The sequence below is a fragment of the Anastrepha obliqua genome, chromosome 3 (assembly GCF_027943255.1).
Source record: "Anastrepha obliqua isolate idAnaObli1 chromosome 3, idAnaObli1_1.0, whole genome shotgun sequence".
Classification (NCBI taxonomy): Eukaryota; Metazoa; Arthropoda; class Insecta; order Diptera; family Tephritidae; genus Anastrepha; species Anastrepha obliqua.
This window is the reverse complement of record NC_072894.1, coordinates 128,609,947-128,630,446: the sequence shown is the minus strand read 5'-3', so window position 1 is coordinate 128,630,446 and position 20,500 is coordinate 128,609,947. Positions and strand designations below refer to the sequence as shown.

Sequence of the window (20,500 nt, the reverse complement as noted above, 5' to 3'; positions counted from 1 at the left end):
CTGTTCGCCACACACGTGCTCTTACGCAGCTCTCTTCAACATTACGGCCTGTGGTCGCACATTTATCCAATTGGTAGTAACTGCGCCTGCTGTTTGTTGTTCTGTGTATTACGTACATACATACGCACCACCTTTGCCACACATCGTGCATACGTACATAACAGCCGCCTGCCTTATAGAATCGGTATTCGTTTGTGAACCGTCCAACAGTAGAAACACAGTATGAGAACGCTGAACTCAATGCCGGCTGTCGCGTGTTTAGTGAACAATCCATTACTTAATCAATAGAAATCTATACATGGTTTTATGTGACAAAAAGCCTGCGGTTTTAACAATAAAGTGTATTGTAAAAATTTAATTTAATTAAAGTGTTTTCGTTTTGCTGAATTTCAAAAAAAATTGCACGATGGAGGAGTTCTTAGAAAGTTGCGGGTGAGTTTAAAGAAACGTCAGTCCTATTCAGCGAATTTAGTGGATATCAAATTGCCCACGTTGTCGCAAATATATGTATGTATGTACATACATCAGCACATTCATATCCACAAGTAGTCGAGGAAAAATTATCAGTCAAGTACAAAATGCGGGACGGTAGCTATTTTTACGCACGCGTCAAATTCAATTTAGTCTCTATGACGTATACTCTTCAACAACAAAAACTACAATTCGTATTCCCCATTCCCATTCATACCTATGATTGCTATGCCATGTAAACAGTAGGCATAAAACTCAATATTTTTAGATGAATTAACTTAGTCATACACTAATGATTTTACCAAAAAGCAATGAAAGCCATAGTGAGCCCCACATTGAACTGCTACAACTACAACAACATAGTAAGCCCCCACGAGTGAGCGAACAGAGAAAGAGAGAAGTAAAGAGCTTGCGTTAGCATATCAAATGTTTTGTTGGCAGTTTTTTGCTTTGCAGAGTTGCCGTGTCTTGTTCTCTAATGCAGAGTGCATAAGTAATATATATATGTATGCACATACAACGGACCGACAACAAGAAAAATATAAATATTAATAAATAGAGATATTTTATAAAAATTAACTACATAATTTCAGAATGGGTTTCAGTCTAAACATTTTTATTGTAATCACATAAATGATAATTTTAAAAGTAAAAATATTCAGATTCAAAAATGCAAACTAATTAATTTATAAATTTAGTGCTTTACAAATTTTGTTCACTCTTATGTATGTATATACGTATGTGCGTAAGAATATGCCTGTGGTTTCTCCGACCTTGAATATACATTTGTGTTTAGCAAACGCTTCAGAAATGGTATCGCTGGTATAGCAATACTTTTAAGGGTGTGAGAAATGTACATACATACTTACATATGCATATATGTATATACGCATATGTTACAATATAAAAGCATGCATATGTATTTCGAACTACAAACGTGATCTTCTACGTTGCGTGTTTTTAAATCTGCAATTTAGTTGCTCTCCAGCGGATCTTTTCAACCCTTTGGCAGTTGCATGTCCTGAAAAAAGCTTATAAAAGGCTATAGTTACTTTCAAAAACATTGCATCTATGTGCGTATGTATGTATATTCAACTTGGGTGGTCATTTCAAATTCAAATTGCTCACAATTATTTTATATTCATATCAAGAAAATAAAGCTAATATTTTTTGTTTTGGTTATCATTAAAAAAGTTAAAAAGATAATAACTTATAGAATATACTTATGTACAAAAAACAAAAACAATAAATATTCATTAAACCTATTTGAGAAATGAATTAAGCCACCTAAATAGCTTATCAATTTCTATAATTGCACTTAATGCAATGGGCCTCCTCTTATAACCAAATAAATTTAATGAATATATAAATAAAATGACGAACGATATGCTACATACAGCATCACAAATAAATATTAAGACACATTCGAATATATTTTACATGTCAACATCACATTGAGGTTTGAAAACGCATTTTTTTAACAAATCGTAGTTTCTGTGTTTCTAGATGCACACACATATGCCTAATAGATATTTCTCTTACGATATCAAAGTATGTTTATTTGGTAAAATTTAAGTAGCAATAAAAAAATCTAGTCCAAACATAAGTATTTTAAAATGTATCATACGCCACATTTTTAAATTTAATTTAATTTTAATTATAATGAACTTCAATCAAAATGTTCTCAAGTATCTGCTGTTTTCTTAATTATAATAATAATATAATTGGCGCGTACACCCTTTTTGAGTGTTTGGCCGACCTCCTCCTCCTATTTGTGGTGTGCGTCTTGATGTTGTCCACAAATGGAGGGACCTACAATTTCAAGCCGACTCCGAACGGCAGATATTTTTATGAGGTGCTTTTTCATGGCAGAAATACACTCGGAGGATTGCCATTGCCTGCCTTAATTAATAATTACTTTTATTGTCGCCTGGAAATTGACTTTCGTTTCACGTAATAAATATGATATTAGCAACTATAGGCCTATTTCAAAGCTTTCCGCCACCGTTTATACCGACCTCTCTAAGGCTTTCTGAGCGCAATCAAGCAGGCTGGAATTGGATAATGAATTATACTTTCAAGTCGTAGGGAACATAAGGCCTGTTTAAGGAATAGGTTCCTCTGATGCTTTCGAAATCGTATTTAATTTTAAAGATCCTGAATTTTTATTAGAAACTCACGCAGCTGATTTTTCCATTTGTAGTGAATGACTGCATACATCCCGGGTCAGCTAATTATAAACGCGATATATTGACAAGTTTTAACGAATTTCCTTTTGTTTTTTCTTTTAATTAATATTTTATTAGATTAAAATTTGCTCTACAACAAATATTATTTAAATCAAAGTTTCAAACTCTGTACAAGAACTATAAACATTCGGCAATTTTTCATCAAAATTTCAAACTATTTAATCCGAACTAAAAAAACAAACATCATTGCGTTCGCAGTTTTACAGCTCACTAAATTTTAGTAGAATAAAGTAAAATTCGAAGTGCTTCTAAATTTTCGTTGACTTCTCATCATTTTTTTTCGCTGACGGTGTTGCGCATTTTCCTCATATAAAAAAAATGTCGTGCATTTCATGCAAGGTTAATTAAAAAGTACGCTTCTTAATACTTTTTTTTTTTGACGATGGTGTTAGCTTATTCAGTCAATTTTCGTATGATAATTGAGCAATTTTTCGTAAATTTTTATTGCATAATATTGATAACACCGCGTTACACACATTCTGTCCTATGAACCAAATATACTTTTTCGGAAAGGGGATAAAAAAAAAAATAACGTTTATCGGCGATTTTCATGTACACGTAAAAATTTTTTTTTTTTTGTATTTTATAACTTTAAACGAGCAATTCTTGTATGCATATCTGTATAGCCACACGATCTCAGGATTAGCTTAACGGATTTGAGGAGCTTAACGGTATCACATTTCTAGACTTTTCACCTAGGTGTTGCCACTGACAATGTTTCACAGGGTTGCCACCTGTTCGAAATTAAAAAAAAAATTGCATGAGATATGCCGATGTGGGTGTCAAAAGAAAGGTATTTCACTCCGCATTACAATAGAGATATAAAACCCCGAATATTTTTATTAATTTTATTATATTAAAATTAAAAATTGTTGCATTAAAAATTTTAATGCTTTTAAAGAAACTTAGGCCTTTTATTTTTGCGTTTGTAAGCATTTGCTTAAAGCGTGATGCAAAGAGTTCGGCTGTTCTCTTTGACAAATTTCCTTCTCGTACAAGGTCATTGAAGTCGGCTTGCGTTACTAAATGCGGCACTGCAGTCCCAAGTTCACTGGGTGTTGGTACAAATTCCGATACTTCTGGTTCCCCGCATTTCGCATTCGATGCAAGAAATGTTGATAAAATTGTTGGTGCTACTGTTGGTTCTCCATCCCTTAATTCGGGAACATCATCAAAAATCTCCATTGAAGCAGCTATACGTTCTTCTGGTGAGTACAGAACCGCTGGAATAACCGATTCTGCATTAGCGTAGCGAATTTTGTTGCGGCGAAAGTATTGGTATCCTTTAGTTTGAGTAAAAGTTACGCAAAAGTAGCACAGTTCACTGCAGTGCTCCGTACGTGGTAGCCAAATTGTTGGTACAGAGTACTTTATTGTTGACCTTCCATCAGTAAACTTGCATAAATTTCTATAGTAATAGTCGCACACGACTTCCGGAGTATACCACAAGTAAGGAACATAAGCAGTCTTGAATATTTTCTGAAAGGAATTAACCACTGTTTTCGTAATATTTTTAAAATTTTTACTTGGTGCGAATAAGCCACAAACGTAACAAAAGTTATTTCGAGTCGGGCACTGCATTTTTCGTAAGATGAAATATACAGAAAGACGTTTTCGCGCAACAGAACTTAAAACAATTGTCAAAGTATACGTCTCCTAGTAGCGCAACTGTCAAATGAGCGGAACTTCCGGAACTGTAACAAACACACAAACGGCACAGAGTGTGTTGTATGAAACAATAAATTAAAGGTTAATAAGTTGTTTAAAAATTTGGTGTCTCTTCAAGTAATGCCGAAAATTTAGAAAAAAAATTTTTTTTTAGAAAAAAAAAAAATTCAAGAAAATCTGAGAATTGATAATTTTTTTTTTTTTAATTTTACATAATAAAAACATTTCCACGAGTCTGCCTGCAGAAATTCAGCGCGATTGGGTCACGGAAAAAGGGTTAAAAATTGATCCAAAGTTTTTCACACAGGCGGACTACGAGCTCTATATTTTATACATAAAAAAAATGCTGACGTGTACATGAAAATCGCCGATACACATTTATTTTTATTTCTTCTCCCCTTTCCGAAAAAGTACATTTAGTTCATAGTTCATAAAAAGTTCGTTTTTGTAACGCAGTGTAATTAAGCGAGTGGCGGCAAAACTCCGGAAGCGGCTCCTGCAGTATGCATCATAATTTGCAACAGAATCATTTGAAGCACAAAAGGGAAAATTCATTCATGAAGACTTTTTCCCAATTCTTCAATTTTTCGCAACACTTGCAAGCCAAGATAACGATTTTGGTTAAAAAGAAATCGGCTAATTTGTTATTTTAAGATTAATAATTACTAAAAACAGGGATACCTAGTGAATGAGAAGTACTGTGCAAAATTTCAAAACGATTGGTTCAGTACATTATTGGTTAGGGCGTACACGGCCTTCAAAGAAAAATGTTTCAGAAAAACTTTTCACAGTCGAGCAAGTGAAAGCGGGCCCAAAACAGCGGGCAGTCAAATGCTCATAACTTTATGAATTATCTTGTGATTTGCGTTCATTTAAAAGGTAAAACAACTTTAAATACCTTTCCTCCCTCCCTTAAGCACATTATAAATATTGAGTGAACTTCTGGGCACAGAAGACTAAGCCAACCACACACATCCGATAGAACCACGGAGCAGGTAAATGCGCCGCCGTAGACAAATGGGTTGGTGCGTGATTACCATTCGTAATTCACAGAGAGAACGTTCGTTCGAATCTCGGTGAAACCAAAATTAATTAAACATTTTCCTAATAGCGGTTGCCCCTCGGCAGGCAATGGCATAAAAATATCTGCCGTTCGGAGTCGGCTTGAAACTGTAGGTCCCTCCATTTGTGGAACAACATCAAGACGCTCACCACAAATAGGAGGAGGAGCTCGGCCAAACACCCAAAAAGGGTGTACGTGCCAATTATACATATATATGTAAATGCTTATCATCCATTTGGTTAAAATAAAAAACGAGTGTTAGAAAAAATAGAATGTGCAACTTAAAAATTTACTACATCTCTGAAGTCATCCATTCTTTATACTCCTACTTAACGGTTGGCCTTGATTTTAATTTTAAATTACCAACACCATCCCGTTTTACCTTTCAGGAAATTCAAACTTTCATCCCTTTAATTTTGAATTTATTTGTACTTGCATATTTCTCTACACATACACAAACACATCCAAGCATGTAAAAGCTTTCATATACTCTGAGCTTTCGATGCGAAGTGTAGAGTTACAAGTTTGCGCGCAAACATTTTAAATTTTCAGTAATTTACATATAAATATGAATGGCAGCTGGGCCGCTTGCACATCAGATCTTCACAGTCGTTCAAAAGCTAAGCCGTATATACGCCAGCATCGCATTTTCACATTGTAATTCATCGTGAAAAAATTAAAAAGAGTTGTGCTTCGGAATTTGAACGCGCGCCATTTGTTCGTACTATTTAAGTAACGCTCAAATCTGAAGCGCCCACAGAAACGTTTTATACTTTGCGTGGTGTAGTAGTGCGATTCAAGCGAAAATAGAGCAAATAGTGCGGGAGAGCAAATTTTTCTTTTTTGATATATAAAGAAAGGTATGACTGAGGTGTATAAAATAACTAAGTAAAAACAATTAAATGGGGCGTTTAAAAATGTTGAACTGAGTGGGTGAAGTTTTGTTTTGGGGACAACCAACGAATCTGAGAATTAGATGAAAGTACATTATGATGAAAGCGGTGGCATTTAAAATATCATATTTTAAAACGGCTTTGTACTCTAAGCCCATTTCCAATACTAAATTGTGTATAAACATTTATTTTCCGTGTTAATTTCATGCTTTCTGTTATGTGTAACTTTTAACTAAATTATCGTTTATTTACAAAGAAACGTTGAATTCAAAACCAATTCCTATAATTTCGCAATAGAAGCCACTTTCGAAAATCTGGTTCAAAAATGTACGCCAACATCTGCCGAGTGACTGAGAAATTATTCAAGCATCTGAAATTTTAAACTTTTTAAGTCGTCAATATACCAACAAACCAATACTTAGGGTATTCTTCTGGAATTAATTAAAATTATTTCATACGATTTTTTTATTAAATGCATCTGTATTGTGTTATACACTGCGCAAAAGTGTTATACATCTTCCAAACCAACCAAGCAGAAGCGGAATTCGTACAAAGTAAATGCAATACCAAATAAAATAAGTTTATAAATCAACCAAAAGTAGTGGCCGTGAGAACTTCTTGAAGGCCTATAGCGCAGAGAGTTGCATTTTTCCGCAAGTATGGCGACGGCTTGTGAGTATATTTGCAGCGTTTTATATTAGCGTTTTTTTTTCCTATTTCTTTGCGTTGCTTAGTATTTCGGTTTTAGTCTCGATTGTTGTAGTTCCCTACCTCAGCAAAATTGTATTAGCATTCCTTCGAACAGCCACGCACACACGTACAGTTGACACTTATTAGCACCTCAGAGGACGTCTTCGGACTTATCAAATAAGCCGATCATTAATTCGAAACTCGACCATTCTCTAATTAGGCCACATTTTATTTATAGCATCAAAATTTTTTAAATATTAATTTACAATTAATAACTTCACTGTTTTGTGCCGAAACTTTTGCCAAAAGTGCTAATTGAAGAATGGTCGAAAATTTATTGCTATTTGTTTAATTTTTGAATTTTTTTCTCTGTTTTCAACTGGCACCGCATCTTGTGATCCAAAAAATTTTATAATTGCGGTCAAACGCTTGGTTGTATTTGTAGAAATATAAAGACAATATAAATCATTATGTATGTGTGTCAATGTATGTGACGACAGATAATTCTGTAGGATGTCTCTTTATTCTACTTAAAATCAATATCATTCAGTTCAGCCGTAGCTACTAATTGCAATTTTATTTACTTTGCTTTTCATAGTTCATATCTTCTGCTCAAATATGAACGAGACGGTATTAATAAAACGGTCCGCGGATGACATATGGCAAAAATAAATTTTTTGTTTTTTGGTAGAACTGTTATAAGCTTACATGGCAAATTTCAGCGTGATATGTCACATAGTTTGTTTTCTGTGCTACTGTAAACAAGTCAAGCTCGAGTGTGTTCTTCGAATTTAACGATGGAAATTCAAGTTGAACAAAGAATTTGTTTGAAATTTTGTTATTCCAACAAAATTTCGGCTTCAGACGCCTTAAAAATGTTGCAGACAACCTATGGGGACTCTGCTCTATCGCGTGCACGTGTTTTCCAGTGGTACAAATCGTTCAAAGAGGGCCGTACATCAACCCAAAAAACCACGCCAAAGTCGCTCAAAAATTAAGGTTATGCTGACTGTTTTTTTTTTCGATTACGAAGGTGTGGTGCACTCGGAGTTCCTTCCGCAAGGCCGATGGGTTAACGCTGAATATTATCTAGACGTTTTAAAGCGTTTGCGCGACAACATTCGTCTTAAAAGGAAGGAATTGTGGGACAACAAGTCATGGTTCTGGCATCACGATAATGCACCAGCTCACACATCACGTCTTGTTCGCGATTATTTGAACAAAAATAATGTTAATATCGTTCCGCAAGCACCGTATTCGCCTGATATGGCTCCATGTGACTTTTTCCTGTTTCCCAAGCTCAAGTTGCCGCTCCGTGGAAAACATTTTGAGACAATTGAAGTCATAAAAGAGAATTCGAAGAACACACTCGAGCTTGACTTGTTTACAGTAGCACAGAAAACAAACTATGTGACATATCACGCTGAAATTTGCCATGTAAGCTTATAACAGTCCTACCAAAAAACAAAAAATTTATTTTTGCCATATGTCATCCGCGGACCGTTTTATTAATACCGTCTCGTTCATATTTGAGCAGAAGCTACTTAGAATTCATGTCGTTTTGCTTTTATTGCATATTAGTGCAGTTACCCAACACTGCGCGCTAACGCCGCAAATTTCACGCTTACATGAAAACGTGCTAAAATGCTCATATTGGGTATATTTATCAAAAAACCAATAAAAAAAGACAACTTTTCCAACTGCCTTTTAATTGTATTTGTAGTGCACAGTGGGCTGCAAAAGGGCTGAGGGATGGTTGAAAGAATAGTTAACTAATTCAGTTGGGAAGCCAGCGCCGGGTGTCTCTTTAACTTCAGATGATTTTTTAATAAAAGCACACTAATAGCACCCTTTTATACAAACTGCAATAATAATAAAAAATAACTACACAAAAAGGCAATTTTTACGCAATTGTCTGCCTCCCTTACATCATTAATATTAATATTTGTTAAAAATACGTAACATTTTTGTTTGCCTAGCGAACGTGCCCTATCTTTTAGTGGTGTCGCATAAGCAAAAAAAAATTTACATTTTAGTCATAGAATTATTTCCTTACAAAACATGTCTTACCTTCATTTTCTTATTTCCACTCCATTTTCATCAGAATGCCCTCGCTCAGCATATCCGGTGCATATCATGTGCTCACACGTCGCAAACCCATGGAGGATACAACGGAATCAAAATTAGCCAAAGTCCTCTCGGCCTTCGATTTAACAGCGCTCGGTATCGGCTCGACGTTGGGTGTTGGCGTTTATGTGCTCGCCGGCGAGGTCTCGAAGTTGTACGCTGGCCCCGCCGTAGTCATAAGTTTTCTCATCGCGGCCATCGCTTCGATATTCGCCGGTCTATGCTATGCCGAGTTTGGCGCGCGCGTACCGAAAGCTGGCTCAGCATACATCTACAGTTATGTGACCATCGGTGAATTTATGGCCTTTATTATTGGCTGGAATCTGATATTAGAATATGCCATTGGTAAGTGAAGTGATGAGATGTATTTTTTGCGTTCGATAGCCTTTTTTGCTGTACAAATAGACTAAAATGAATCGCTCTAAAATAGTTCTACTAGAAATAAGCTTTGCTGTTAAGCAAATTTTTCATATGACTGTGAAATAAATTATTACTTTTTGAGCTTCTTCCCTTAGCCCTCCCGCTAGCTAAGCTTGCACGCACATTTTCACTCCTTTCCGTAATTTGATTCTGATACTCAATCGACTTTGTCGTACCCTTAATTGATTGTAATTTATGTCGCGTTTGTCAATTTGATTTTACATATATACAGTACTGTTGTACATATGTATTATTTTATATAGCTAAATGTATATGAGAAAATGCCTTAGGTTTTATTCTGCCGTGCACGCATTGGTGCTCCCCGGCATCAGCTTCTTACTTCGATCTTTGAGACTCAATTGACAGATATGTATGTACATACATACGTACAAACATATTCACAACAACAACCCACTCATACATTTATACCAACAACAATTTCTGCCCGCGATATTGAGTATGTACAGGTTTCTTAGCGGTTTTCGCCAACACTATCTGGCTATGGAGCGAAAATATGCGGTAAAGAAGTATTCTTTTCATTTGTGAGCGAGTTTTAGTGGCTCATCAAATTACAGCAAGTACACATACATACATATATAAAGCATAAAATTTGTTTATCTTTTTTCACTGAAATCTAAATCAATTTTAAATTATTTCAACTAACTCGTCTATTTGAACGCTTAGGTGGCGCCAGTGTCGTCAAAGGTCTGAGCACCTATCTGGACAAACTACTGAACTATGCAATGCGTGATTATCTGAGTAAGAATTTCGCCATGAACATCGAGGGCCTTGGAGACTATCCGGACTTTTTTGCACTTATCGTTACGGTGCTCTTCGCTTTGGCCATTGCGGTGGGTGCCAAGGAATCCACGCGCTTGAATAATGTCTTCACATTCCTCAATCTGAGTGTAGTGCTTTTCGTGATTGTTGCTGGACTCTTCAAAGGTAATTTTTAATTAGTTGCTTCTGCTAAGATATTGCCAATTTACAAGTGTTTTCTGCCCTTCACAGTTTCACTCAGCAACTGGTATATTCCGAAATCAGAAGTACCCGAGGGCTACGGCAATGGCGGCTTCAGTCCGTATGGCCTCACGGGCATTATACGTGGTGCGGCAGTGTGTTTCTATGGTTTCATCGGCTTCGATTGCATCGCCACAGCCGGCGAAGAGGCCAAAAATCCCAAAAAATCCATTCCGTTTGCCGTCGTCACGTCGCTCGCAATGGTCTTCCTCGCCTACTTCGGCGTCTCAACTGTACTTACCATGATGCTGCCCTACTTCGAGCAGGACGAGCAAGCGCCACTTCCACATGTCTTCAGTCGTTATGGCTGGTGGGTGGCCGAGTATTTGGTAACAATCGGTGCGCTTTGCGGCCTCTGTGCCAGTATGATGGGCGCGATGTTCCCACTGCCACGCATAGTTTTCGCCATGGCTTCGGATGGACTACTCTTCAAGTGCATGGGCGACATCAGCCAGCGGTTTAAAACACCCTTTAAAGGCACATTGCTGACGGGCGTGCTGACCGGCCTGCTAGCAGCCATTTTCAAGCTCAGTCAGCTAGTGAGCATCATGTCGATCGGTACACTCTTGGCCTACTCGATGGTTGCAAGTTGTGTGCTAATCTTGCGCTACGATGGTGATGATCGTAGGGAAGGTCGTTCTATTGGAAATGGGCGCCCTTTAGTAGATTACGGACAGACGAAATGTTTTCTTTGGCGACAATTGTTCAATACTGGAAGCATAACAATGGCCAACAAGAGGAGCAGCAGACTGGTGACTTGTATGATAACGCTATACTGTGAGTTGTTGTAATTCTATATATTATATAATTATATGAAGATGACCTCCGCTTTATGCACTTTCAGTCTGCTGGTGCTTTGTCTTTTCACATTTCCTGCAGAAGGTGGAAATCGAACCCGCCAGCATAACACCGCCTTACATTGTCCTGCTAGCAGCCACAGGCTTGCCGTTACCGCTGATACTGCTCATAATTTCGCGTCAGCCACGCTCCAGTACCCAGTTGGCATTCAAAGTGCCATTGGTGCCCTGGTTGCCAGGTCTCTCTATTTTCATCAACGTATATCTGATGGTGCGCCTGGATGTGATGACCTGGGTACGGTTCGGCGTATGGATTGTCATCGGCTTGCTGATCTACTTTAGTTACGGTATTCGCAATAGCCGGCAACGTAAGCGTGAAACCCGTCTAGTATTATCCGACACAGCCGAGAGCAGCGAATCCGGACTGCCGCTGCACCATGACTACAATGAGGTGCCGCTTATCATCATGAATAATACAAGTTAAAGGGAAACTAGCGAACGAGTGGAGATAAGAGCGAAAGCGAGTGCAAAAAGAATTAAGAATCTTAAAGTAATTAACTAATTTTTAATACTAAGTACAAACCGATATTTCATTTTTAAAAGAAGATGCCTGTGTATGAAACAGTTATTATTTAAAAGCCTAGTATTAAGTTATGTTGAATAGCTGCGAAGATGTACTCATTGAGCCGCACGAGCGCGGAGACCACCAAGAGTAGGGAGAAGAACCAAAACTTTGAAAATTAAGTGAAAAGCCGAAAGCGCAAATGTGCGCATCTACTCCCCATTGCGTAGTTTTAAGTTCTAGACATACATTTGTAGTATTATCATGGAAAAGTCATTGTGACTCATTAACCGGCACGTATTTTAGGGAATCTCAGGACGACCACTCTTACACCTACCTCCCTTCAAGCTAAACTCTCAAGTGCACTTTTGTGTAATATTGTAACATATGAAAAAAAACTATTTCACCTATTTTTTAACTGTTTGAGTGCGGTTTGGATATAGAATTGATATAAAATGTAGTTACATATACATTTTTTGGTTAAAGTTACTATTATTATCTACAGTAAGTCTCGGCTACTTGCAACCAACTAGTACTTATTCGGAAATCTTATGCCAATATGTATTTAATGATTGCCTAAGTGAAGCGAAAATATTTATTCACTCAGTAACTTTAGAAAGCCTAAGTTTATTTACACGATATGTTAGATTTTAAAAAGAAAAATTATTCAAATTCTCCTACGCTTTTGAAAAGCTAAATATCCTGTAATAATTCATACAATAAAACATACTTGTAATTTATGTTAAGGAAACTGCTTTTTTTTATTCGTATTCACCTTCAGCTCAGTTGTTAGAAAGCAGCCAGCATCGCTACTGAAAAAAAATGTCTATCAGTTCCCAAATGTAACTACCCGCAACATAGGACTAACATTAGACAGAATACTCAGATGGAAGTCTAATGTCGAAGGTGGAGTAGAATAGGTACAATGGCACTCCACTCTTGCAGAAAGTTAATCGGATTAAGTTTGGGGTTTTCCCATTTATCGTACATTGGCTTGACCCAGCGATATTAGGACTACGGTGTACTTGTCTGGTGGCAGGCTTTAGATACGAAATATATCAAAAAGGCTATAGAATATTTACAAAGGATGGCCAGTCTTTGCTTCTGCGGGGCACTTAGGACGACACCTACAGAGGCGGATGAAGTAGGGTTCAAAATGCACTCGCACTTACAGCGACCGTCGTCTACTACGGTGTTGTTGTTGTTGTTGTTGTTGTAGCAGCAATATTAAGCCCTGTCCGTGTAATGTATATCACCGGTCGTCTTCGTCTAACTCATCTAAAGGTGGGCCCAGGAAACTTGGATCCAGAGGTTGAAGGGTGTTAGATGAGTGGGTTTAGTGGAGCCTTCACATGCAAGACATATGTTTAGTATGTCGGGGTCAATTCTGGATAAGTAGGAGTTTAACCTGCTACAATATCCAGAACGTAATTGGGCCAGTGTTACGTGGGTCTCACGGGGAAGCTGGAGCTCTTCATCTGCTGTAGTTGGTGGTTGGACTCCGATTACGGCATTCAGTGGTCGGGAGCTTAAGAAGGGGGTAAGGGTCTCCCGAAAAATGTAGTTTATTGTCTGTCTAAACACTGTCTGGTTCAGTAGATGTCTGTTTCGGTTACTGCATCGAGTGGCGTGGCCACTAAAACAATCCCTCCCGTCCTTCTGGGGAGATGGAGGAATTTACTCCGTTAAACTTAGTGTTAACCAATCATTTCGTCTACCTGATCATTGCAATGTGTTTCAAGCAGAAGTTGCGGCTATAAAAGAGGAACTTACAGCGACAAAAACGAGAGTATGATCCACAAATGAAGTCTTCTCTTACTCAGACAGTAAAGCAGATAAACCTAAAGTAAACTTAATCTGGGTACTGGGTCATAGGAATATAGCAGGAAACTGCAAAGCAGATGAACTTCTTAGAGTAGGTACAACTCTTGACGTCCAATTGGATAAAGCGTAGATACCTATGCCCATAACCACTTGTACATTACTAATAGACAGGGAAACCATCAACTTGGTAAATACAAACTGTCAAAACCTGATTACATGCGAACTAAGCAAACTTTTACTCGTTTATAAAAGCTACAGAATGGCTCATAGTGTAAGGAAAAGTCCCACGAGTATCTGTATAATGGCTCTACGACAGGTCTAAGTGTTTCAATTCGACATCCACCTTACCTTCCTACCTATCTAAATGTAATTGCTTCATACTGGTGCATCAAACAAAAACTTATGTGGGTGTCCTTTATAGGCTCAAAAGTACTCAACCGATATTTATGAAGTACTTACAGTAGTTTCAGGTTATCTCTTTGCACATTTGCTCTATCTCTGTATTTGGTGCAGATGTGCAGCCTTTGGTATATACACCTTACACATCTTTATGGGGTAGAAGCCGTAGCCACGCCTCCATTTGGGAGCAAAGCACAATTTATCAATAGTGGAGCGTCTGGAGCGTTAAAAACATTAAAACCTAGGACCTTGAACCTTAGGGACTAGATGAAATTAAATTATCTTTGCGAAAATGTGTTGTGAATAACATAAATAATAATCTCTACCTATTTAAAAGTTGTGCATTTGATTTTTAAATAGCAACAATTTATGATTGCAATAACTTATGTGCTATAATGCAAATAACGTTGTAGAATTTATCTTTTTTGTAACAGAAGTGGAAACAACTGAAAAAATAAATAGATGATAGATAATTAAATGTAAAAAAAAAAATATTATGTAAATTATTTGTTTATTTAAATAATTAGCATAGAAAACAAAAATAAAAAACTATTTTCTGTTATTATAGCATAAGAGTAAAATCGAATTAATTATTAAAAACAAAAAAAGTATGACTATTTAAAAAACAAAAAATAATTAACAAAAAATTGTGTCTATTGAAAAATTTACATTTTTTCAAATATCATCTTCAATTTCACTGATGTTAATCATAGGCGCTACATTTAGACAGCTGTCGTCGTTGCACTGTAGGCATGATACACTGCAGTATAATCCACTTTTTCGGCATCCGCATGCAGCTCCACATCCTTTTTTGCAATTGCAAAATAACATTCTTAATAAATTTTCCGGAGCAGGTAATTGATTCGTAAATATTGGATGATAGGTATTATTGGAATAGTTCCATCCCCATTTTTCGATGATTAAATCATTCGCTAACCACATCTGGATTTGTAGGTAAACCCGTTTTAAGGGGGAGGTAGGGTTTAGCGCTAAAAAAAAACACTTTTTTTGTGAATTTTTTACAGAAATATGGCTTAAGATACTTTAATAAAATCAGTTACATGTTATTGTACATCTTTTCAATAAGTTTTTAAAAAATATTAATAATAAAATATTGACAAATAAGCCCATGACAGAGTTTTTTTGGAGATATGTTTTTCGAGAGGTGCTCTGCGGTGCCAATCGGCATTCGTCGTAGAATCATCTGAAACTACCGCATTCGAGGTAGAGTGCCTACAAAGGCTATAACTTTGAGAGTTCTGCTCCGATCTACTTAAAATTTTGACACAACATTCTTGAAATGATTTACTATAAGATGAGTGAAGAAAAAAAATTTCGATTTTGTGACCCTACCCCCCCCTTAAGTGTTCAAAATGCTGCATCAGATGTGGGAGGTAACGAAGATAAAAGAACACTTGTGTCTTTGGCAGTTGCTTTGATGAAAGAATTGAACCTGAATGTATTCTGTCATTTTTGCCGAAGCACCATACAGTCCCAAAATACTTGTAATACCAGCTTGAAATATATTATTTGCATCTTCATGTACATTTTTAAATACTGCTGCTGAGTCATGTAGATCATTCCGCTTCTCAAAATTTTTGATAAACTTAATTTTTCCTTTATTGTAAAACGCAGAAGTAGTATCACAGCCCGTGAAAGCATGTAAAAATAGAACATGTTCTTTACATGCTGGTAGAGATTTTTCTAAACTTTTCGATGAAAATATTTGTTGGTTAACTTTGCCTCGGGGTGGTTTTAAAAAATATATTTCACGATCAGTAGGCGCCAATGCCATTAACACAACCAAGACGACAATGTCTTCAGAAATTACAACAATATTTTGAGATTCTAAACTAACTGCTGTATCAACAATTAATTTATCTGCATCGCTTTCCGCTTGGCATGTAAAAATATTGTTATCAGCTAATTTTATTCTTAACATTTCGATTAGGCGAGAATAATTTTTTTTATTCGTTAGAAATTTATCTTGAGCGATTTTTAACGGCACATTTTCATCAAATTCAATATCTGTACTTATATTTTTTAGTGCGCGACGATTCCTTTCAGCAGATTTAATACCGTCCTTCTTATATCCATCAAATACCACGTATGCGTTATTATAATTATTCCTCAAATATCTTACGTAATGTTCGCATATCATTTTGAATGTTTCATTTAATTGCCATTTGCAACGATATAACAACATGCCTCCGTCAATAACATAATGAACATTTTCTAAGCCTTTCAAATTAATCTGAATTTCTGGGAATAATTCGTAGAAAGTTGATTTTTTTGTCTTTCGTAGTTGGCTATCTTCAAACAGAGCAAGTGGATATGGTGCCAGTTCATAATTCATATAAGTTTTTAGTTCATCATCTGTTTTTTTCAACACACAAATACGTTGAAACAGCAACAATGGATCATGAATTTTTATTTTATTATTTTTAGCCAATAGAGAATTTATTTTATCTTTCCTTAATAACTTCAATTCGCGTACATTTTTCCCTTCGATTTTCTTCATAACTTTTAAACCTTCTGCAAAAGCACTGTAAAAATGTATACTTTTATCACCGGTAATTCCAGTGGCAATTGACATAATTGCATCTATATCAGGAAAAGGACTGTGTTCTTTGAAAAAGTCTACCAATCTTTTTACATCGATACCATCCCTTTCTATTCTAGCATCTGTAGAATCACTGTGTTGATGACTTTTATTGAAAGATATGTCACAAAAATTGTCTATGCTTTCAATAATATCTTTACTATAAATAACTCCTCTGATCCATTTATAAACTACACTTTCAGTGGCACCTCGTTTAAAAGGACCCCCTTCCACGCTCATTCCTTTCATTAAAGTCTGCTCAATAGTCTGATCACTTGCAATACCAGAAAAGTTTGACTACCTGCTCAAGGTCTCTTCGGCCCTTCAAATAAAATGGAACGTTGGGAAGATGTTTGTCTTTATCTATTTAAGTAAAATTTAACGTAGAACTAAAAAAAAATTATTTCCAACTAAATATTATGCTCCAATATATTAATTTTTCATATTTTTTTGTTTAAACAATGAAAAAATTAATTGCACAATATATATATATAATATTGGTAGAAGTTACAATTTAAAGCATACAAAAGAAAATCCTGTTGGTTACATGGCAATTCATTCAATCCCCATGAGATCCGAGGTCAAAACCCCCGGGCGCTCCACTACATATTTTCTCCGCTGCTTGAAGGAAACCATACAAGAAAAGGCCTTTGACGCATGAAACTTGTCAGAAGAAAAGTGAGTAAAAACATTTATGGTTTTGATTTTTATAGCAAGCATTTTTTGGGTGTCTATTTATTTTATATCTTAATGCTCTTATCAGAGTTAGACCTAATATGAGGAAGGAGTTCGCTGCTGGACGGAAGAAAAGAGATATTTTGTAAAGTTGTAGAAGAAATTAAAATAAAAAACTAAACAGTAAAGGATAATAGTGGTTGTAAAACATTTTTTAAAGTCTGCATTTAAAAAACTTTTCGCTAAGAAAAGCACTAAATAAGTACTGCACTTCAAGAAACTTAAGATCAAAACTTATATCAAAAGTGGATCGGTTCATTCGCAAATGAAAATGAAGTAAATCATTGGGATATGATTTTGTTGTTTCAAAAAAAATGATTTGTATTTTGGAAATTTTTGTCCTTTTTGTCCTGTTTCACATATTCCGCCAATTATTAAATTCAATAACACTTCCATTTCACCTACTGCAGCGCAGAACTTGGTCTAAACTACTCTTGGGTGTAGGCAAAATGTCAGCATTTCAGGGTGGCGATTTCGTATAGCTGACGTCCAAAGTATGTTAACATTTTGGAGGCAATACTTCTTCCAACTGCTGAAGTGAAAACCACGGACGCGATGAAGACCCCGATCCCCAATCGTTGACGAGATTTCATTGCACGACAATGAAGAAAAGTGTATAGCAAAGCGACTGAAGAAGCGGTGGGGGCTAACTGAGCTTTTCAAATATGATGCCACGGAGTTTGCGTGGTCATCCATTCATATACAGAATATCATCGAATGGTACTGAAATGGATACTGAAAGCTAATTATCGCGCACTAAGCCTGCTTAATATTGGATGCAAAGCTCTAACGAGAGTAAATATACTGCTTGGCGTTTAGCGGTCTAAGGCCTGTTCAAAATGCCATCAACCAGATTTTCACAGTGTATCAAAAAAATGTATACAGTCACTCACACCTTATTTGATGCAGTTACGATTTTTTTGTAAAGTGTTCTATATTTCATAATATCTTCCAAAAATGGAAAAAGACAGTATGCAGGCATCTTATTTAATTTGCTTTATTTCATTTCTCAATATAAAATATAAAAAAGTGTCACCCATTTAATTATAATGCACAAGAAAAACAAAAAAAAAAACACAGAGAATTCACGGCGCAGCTTAAATGATGCAGTTAAAACAAGCAACTATTTATTTCTAATTTTTTAAATTTTAAGCTATAAGTACTTTGTTGCGCATCCTTTATTATTATCTAAATACAGCTTGAAGTCTACGTCTACTCAATTTGGGTATGCATTCTGGACTAATTTGGTTCCACTCTACAAATGTCTCCTTTTTAAAGCCAGATTTGTTATGGATGTCATATTTTCTTACATTTGTCCTCAAAACCATTGCCATTTGAGATATGGGGAGTGTTCAAGAATGCATTGTGAAATAATATTTTCGTACATTTTCATTTCCAATATTTGGTTTTTTGGTCTGATAAAACCAAAATCCACTTGGTATTGAACCAAAGAATCAAATAAAACCTCTTTTCCGTACTGTGAATGATGGCTCGAAAGATACAGGTAAATACTTGCAGGTAAACCGCTTAAGCCTGGTTAGACCCAATCGAAATCTTACGCAACCTCATGGAGAGCACTTCGATATGCCACAGGCGGCTGATTCAGACTCACAAGCCACTGGTGCTCATGTGCGCAAACGAAGGTCATTCAAGATGCCTAAAAATATAAATAAAACCTTTGCAACACACTGCATGGGAAGGTTCTGTATTTAAATCTGTCAAGTTTATTAATTAAATGTTTAAAGTTTAAAAAAATATTATTATTTCTTTTCACGTAACAAATTATAATAAAATAAGGTATTATAAATATAATTAGACTGTATATGAATCACCGAAAAAGATATCGCACCATTTTGTCGATTTGCATACATACTTACATTTGTACATTTCCCATAAAACAATAGAAGGCACTTGAACTTTTCTGTGATAAGCTGTTGTCTACTTGTTGAATAAAAACTGAAATCTGCGATAACACAAATGATAGCATTTTTATTTAGAATCGCCAAGCAAATTAAAAAAAAAATCCAATTACTAGCTACGGGATTTCAAGCAACTCATTGCAATGTTTGCTCAATGCATTAACATAATTAAGGGTGAGCCTTCAGACTCCCATTTCGACCGCATGTTTGTTTGTAATTTTCAGAACATTTTTTCTGCAAAAATAAAGTTAAGTGAATGACACTTTTTCATTTATTGTCAAATTCTGCCAAGACTCTAAAGTAGTTTTTTTTCACACATACATATATACACATGCATATGTATGTAGATTCGAACTACTTAAACTCACATCTAGTATGTGATTGCCTGTTTGTGGGTTCACGTTTGTTTATTTGTATGAATTTCTAAGTACGAGCCAACAATAAATGATGCGGTATTTTCGTAGCAGCTGATAAGCTCCCACTTTTGTTCCCGCAGCCAGTCAGCAGCGGCGGATACCCGTATCTTATCGCTGCTGACAAAGAGACGAAGAAGCGCAGAATACAGCAACGTAGAGCAGAGCTGAGAAGTACTACACACATACACACATAAACAGGTAAACACAACTGCTAACTGTTGACTTTGAAACGCACATAAACACTCACACAAGTATTTCCTACCCCTGAAGCTTCGAAGTAATGTAGCTCATTCGGGAAATATCATTGCTAATTTTTTTGATAAAACAACAGAACCCACTTCAAAACTCTTCACCGAGGATGCAAAAGGTCAACAAATAAGCGCGCACTGGTGAACAGAGAACGGAAATTGTTCAGAATTATTAAAACCTCAGCACCGCTAACGTTTGTTGCCCTCCGCCCGTTACTTATACAACGCCAGAGCAGCCACAATAGCAATACGAGCACAAGCGTAAGCACCAACACAAGTGCGCCTATCTGGAGCGAGCGCCGCCACTACTACGCGCGCCCCATTTGATTACAGGTGACGCTAGCGTCATGTAGCGGCGAGCGAGCTGCATGCGCCAACAGGTGCTCGGCAGCAGGCA

General features: G+C 36.4%; 1 protein-coding gene across 3 annotated transcripts; it reads left to right on the top strand.

The window, feature by feature from the left end:
* Positions 1–128: 128 nt before the first annotated feature.
* LOC129242896 (cationic amino acid transporter 2) lies at positions 129–12,711 on the top strand. 3 transcript variants are annotated; one of them, XM_054879811.1, is made up of 5 exons: positions 129–432; positions 9,139–9,506; positions 10,266–10,526; positions 10,593–11,378; positions 11,446–12,711. In XM_054879811.1, exons 1-5 carry the CDS (start codon positions 407–409, stop codon positions 11,880–11,882), a joined length of 1,878 nt encoding a protein of 625 aa, XP_054735786.1. In that variant the 5' UTR covers positions 129–406; the 3' UTR covers positions 11,883–12,711. The 3 variants fall into 3 exon arrangements, with proteins under 3 accessions (XP_054735786.1, XP_054735787.1, XP_054735788.1); XM_054879812.1 differs by lacking the exon at positions 129–432 and adding an exon at positions 6,076–6,311; XM_054879813.1 differs by lacking the exon at positions 129–432 and adding an exon at positions 6,869–7,016.
* Positions 12,712–20,500: the final 7,789 nt, after the last annotated feature.

Coding starts and splice junctions, on each gene's coding strand:
- LOC129242896 (XM_054879811.1), top strand. CDS start 407: ATGGAGGAGTTCTTAGAAAGTTGCGG. Junction 433..9,138: donor GAGTTCTTAGAAAGTTGCGG/GTGAGTTTAAAG, acceptor CATTTTCATCAG/AATGCCCTCGCTCAGCATAT. Junction 10,527..10,592: donor TGTTGCTGGACTCTTCAAAG/GTAATTTTTAAT, acceptor TGCCCTTCACAG/TTTCACTCAGCAACTGGTAT.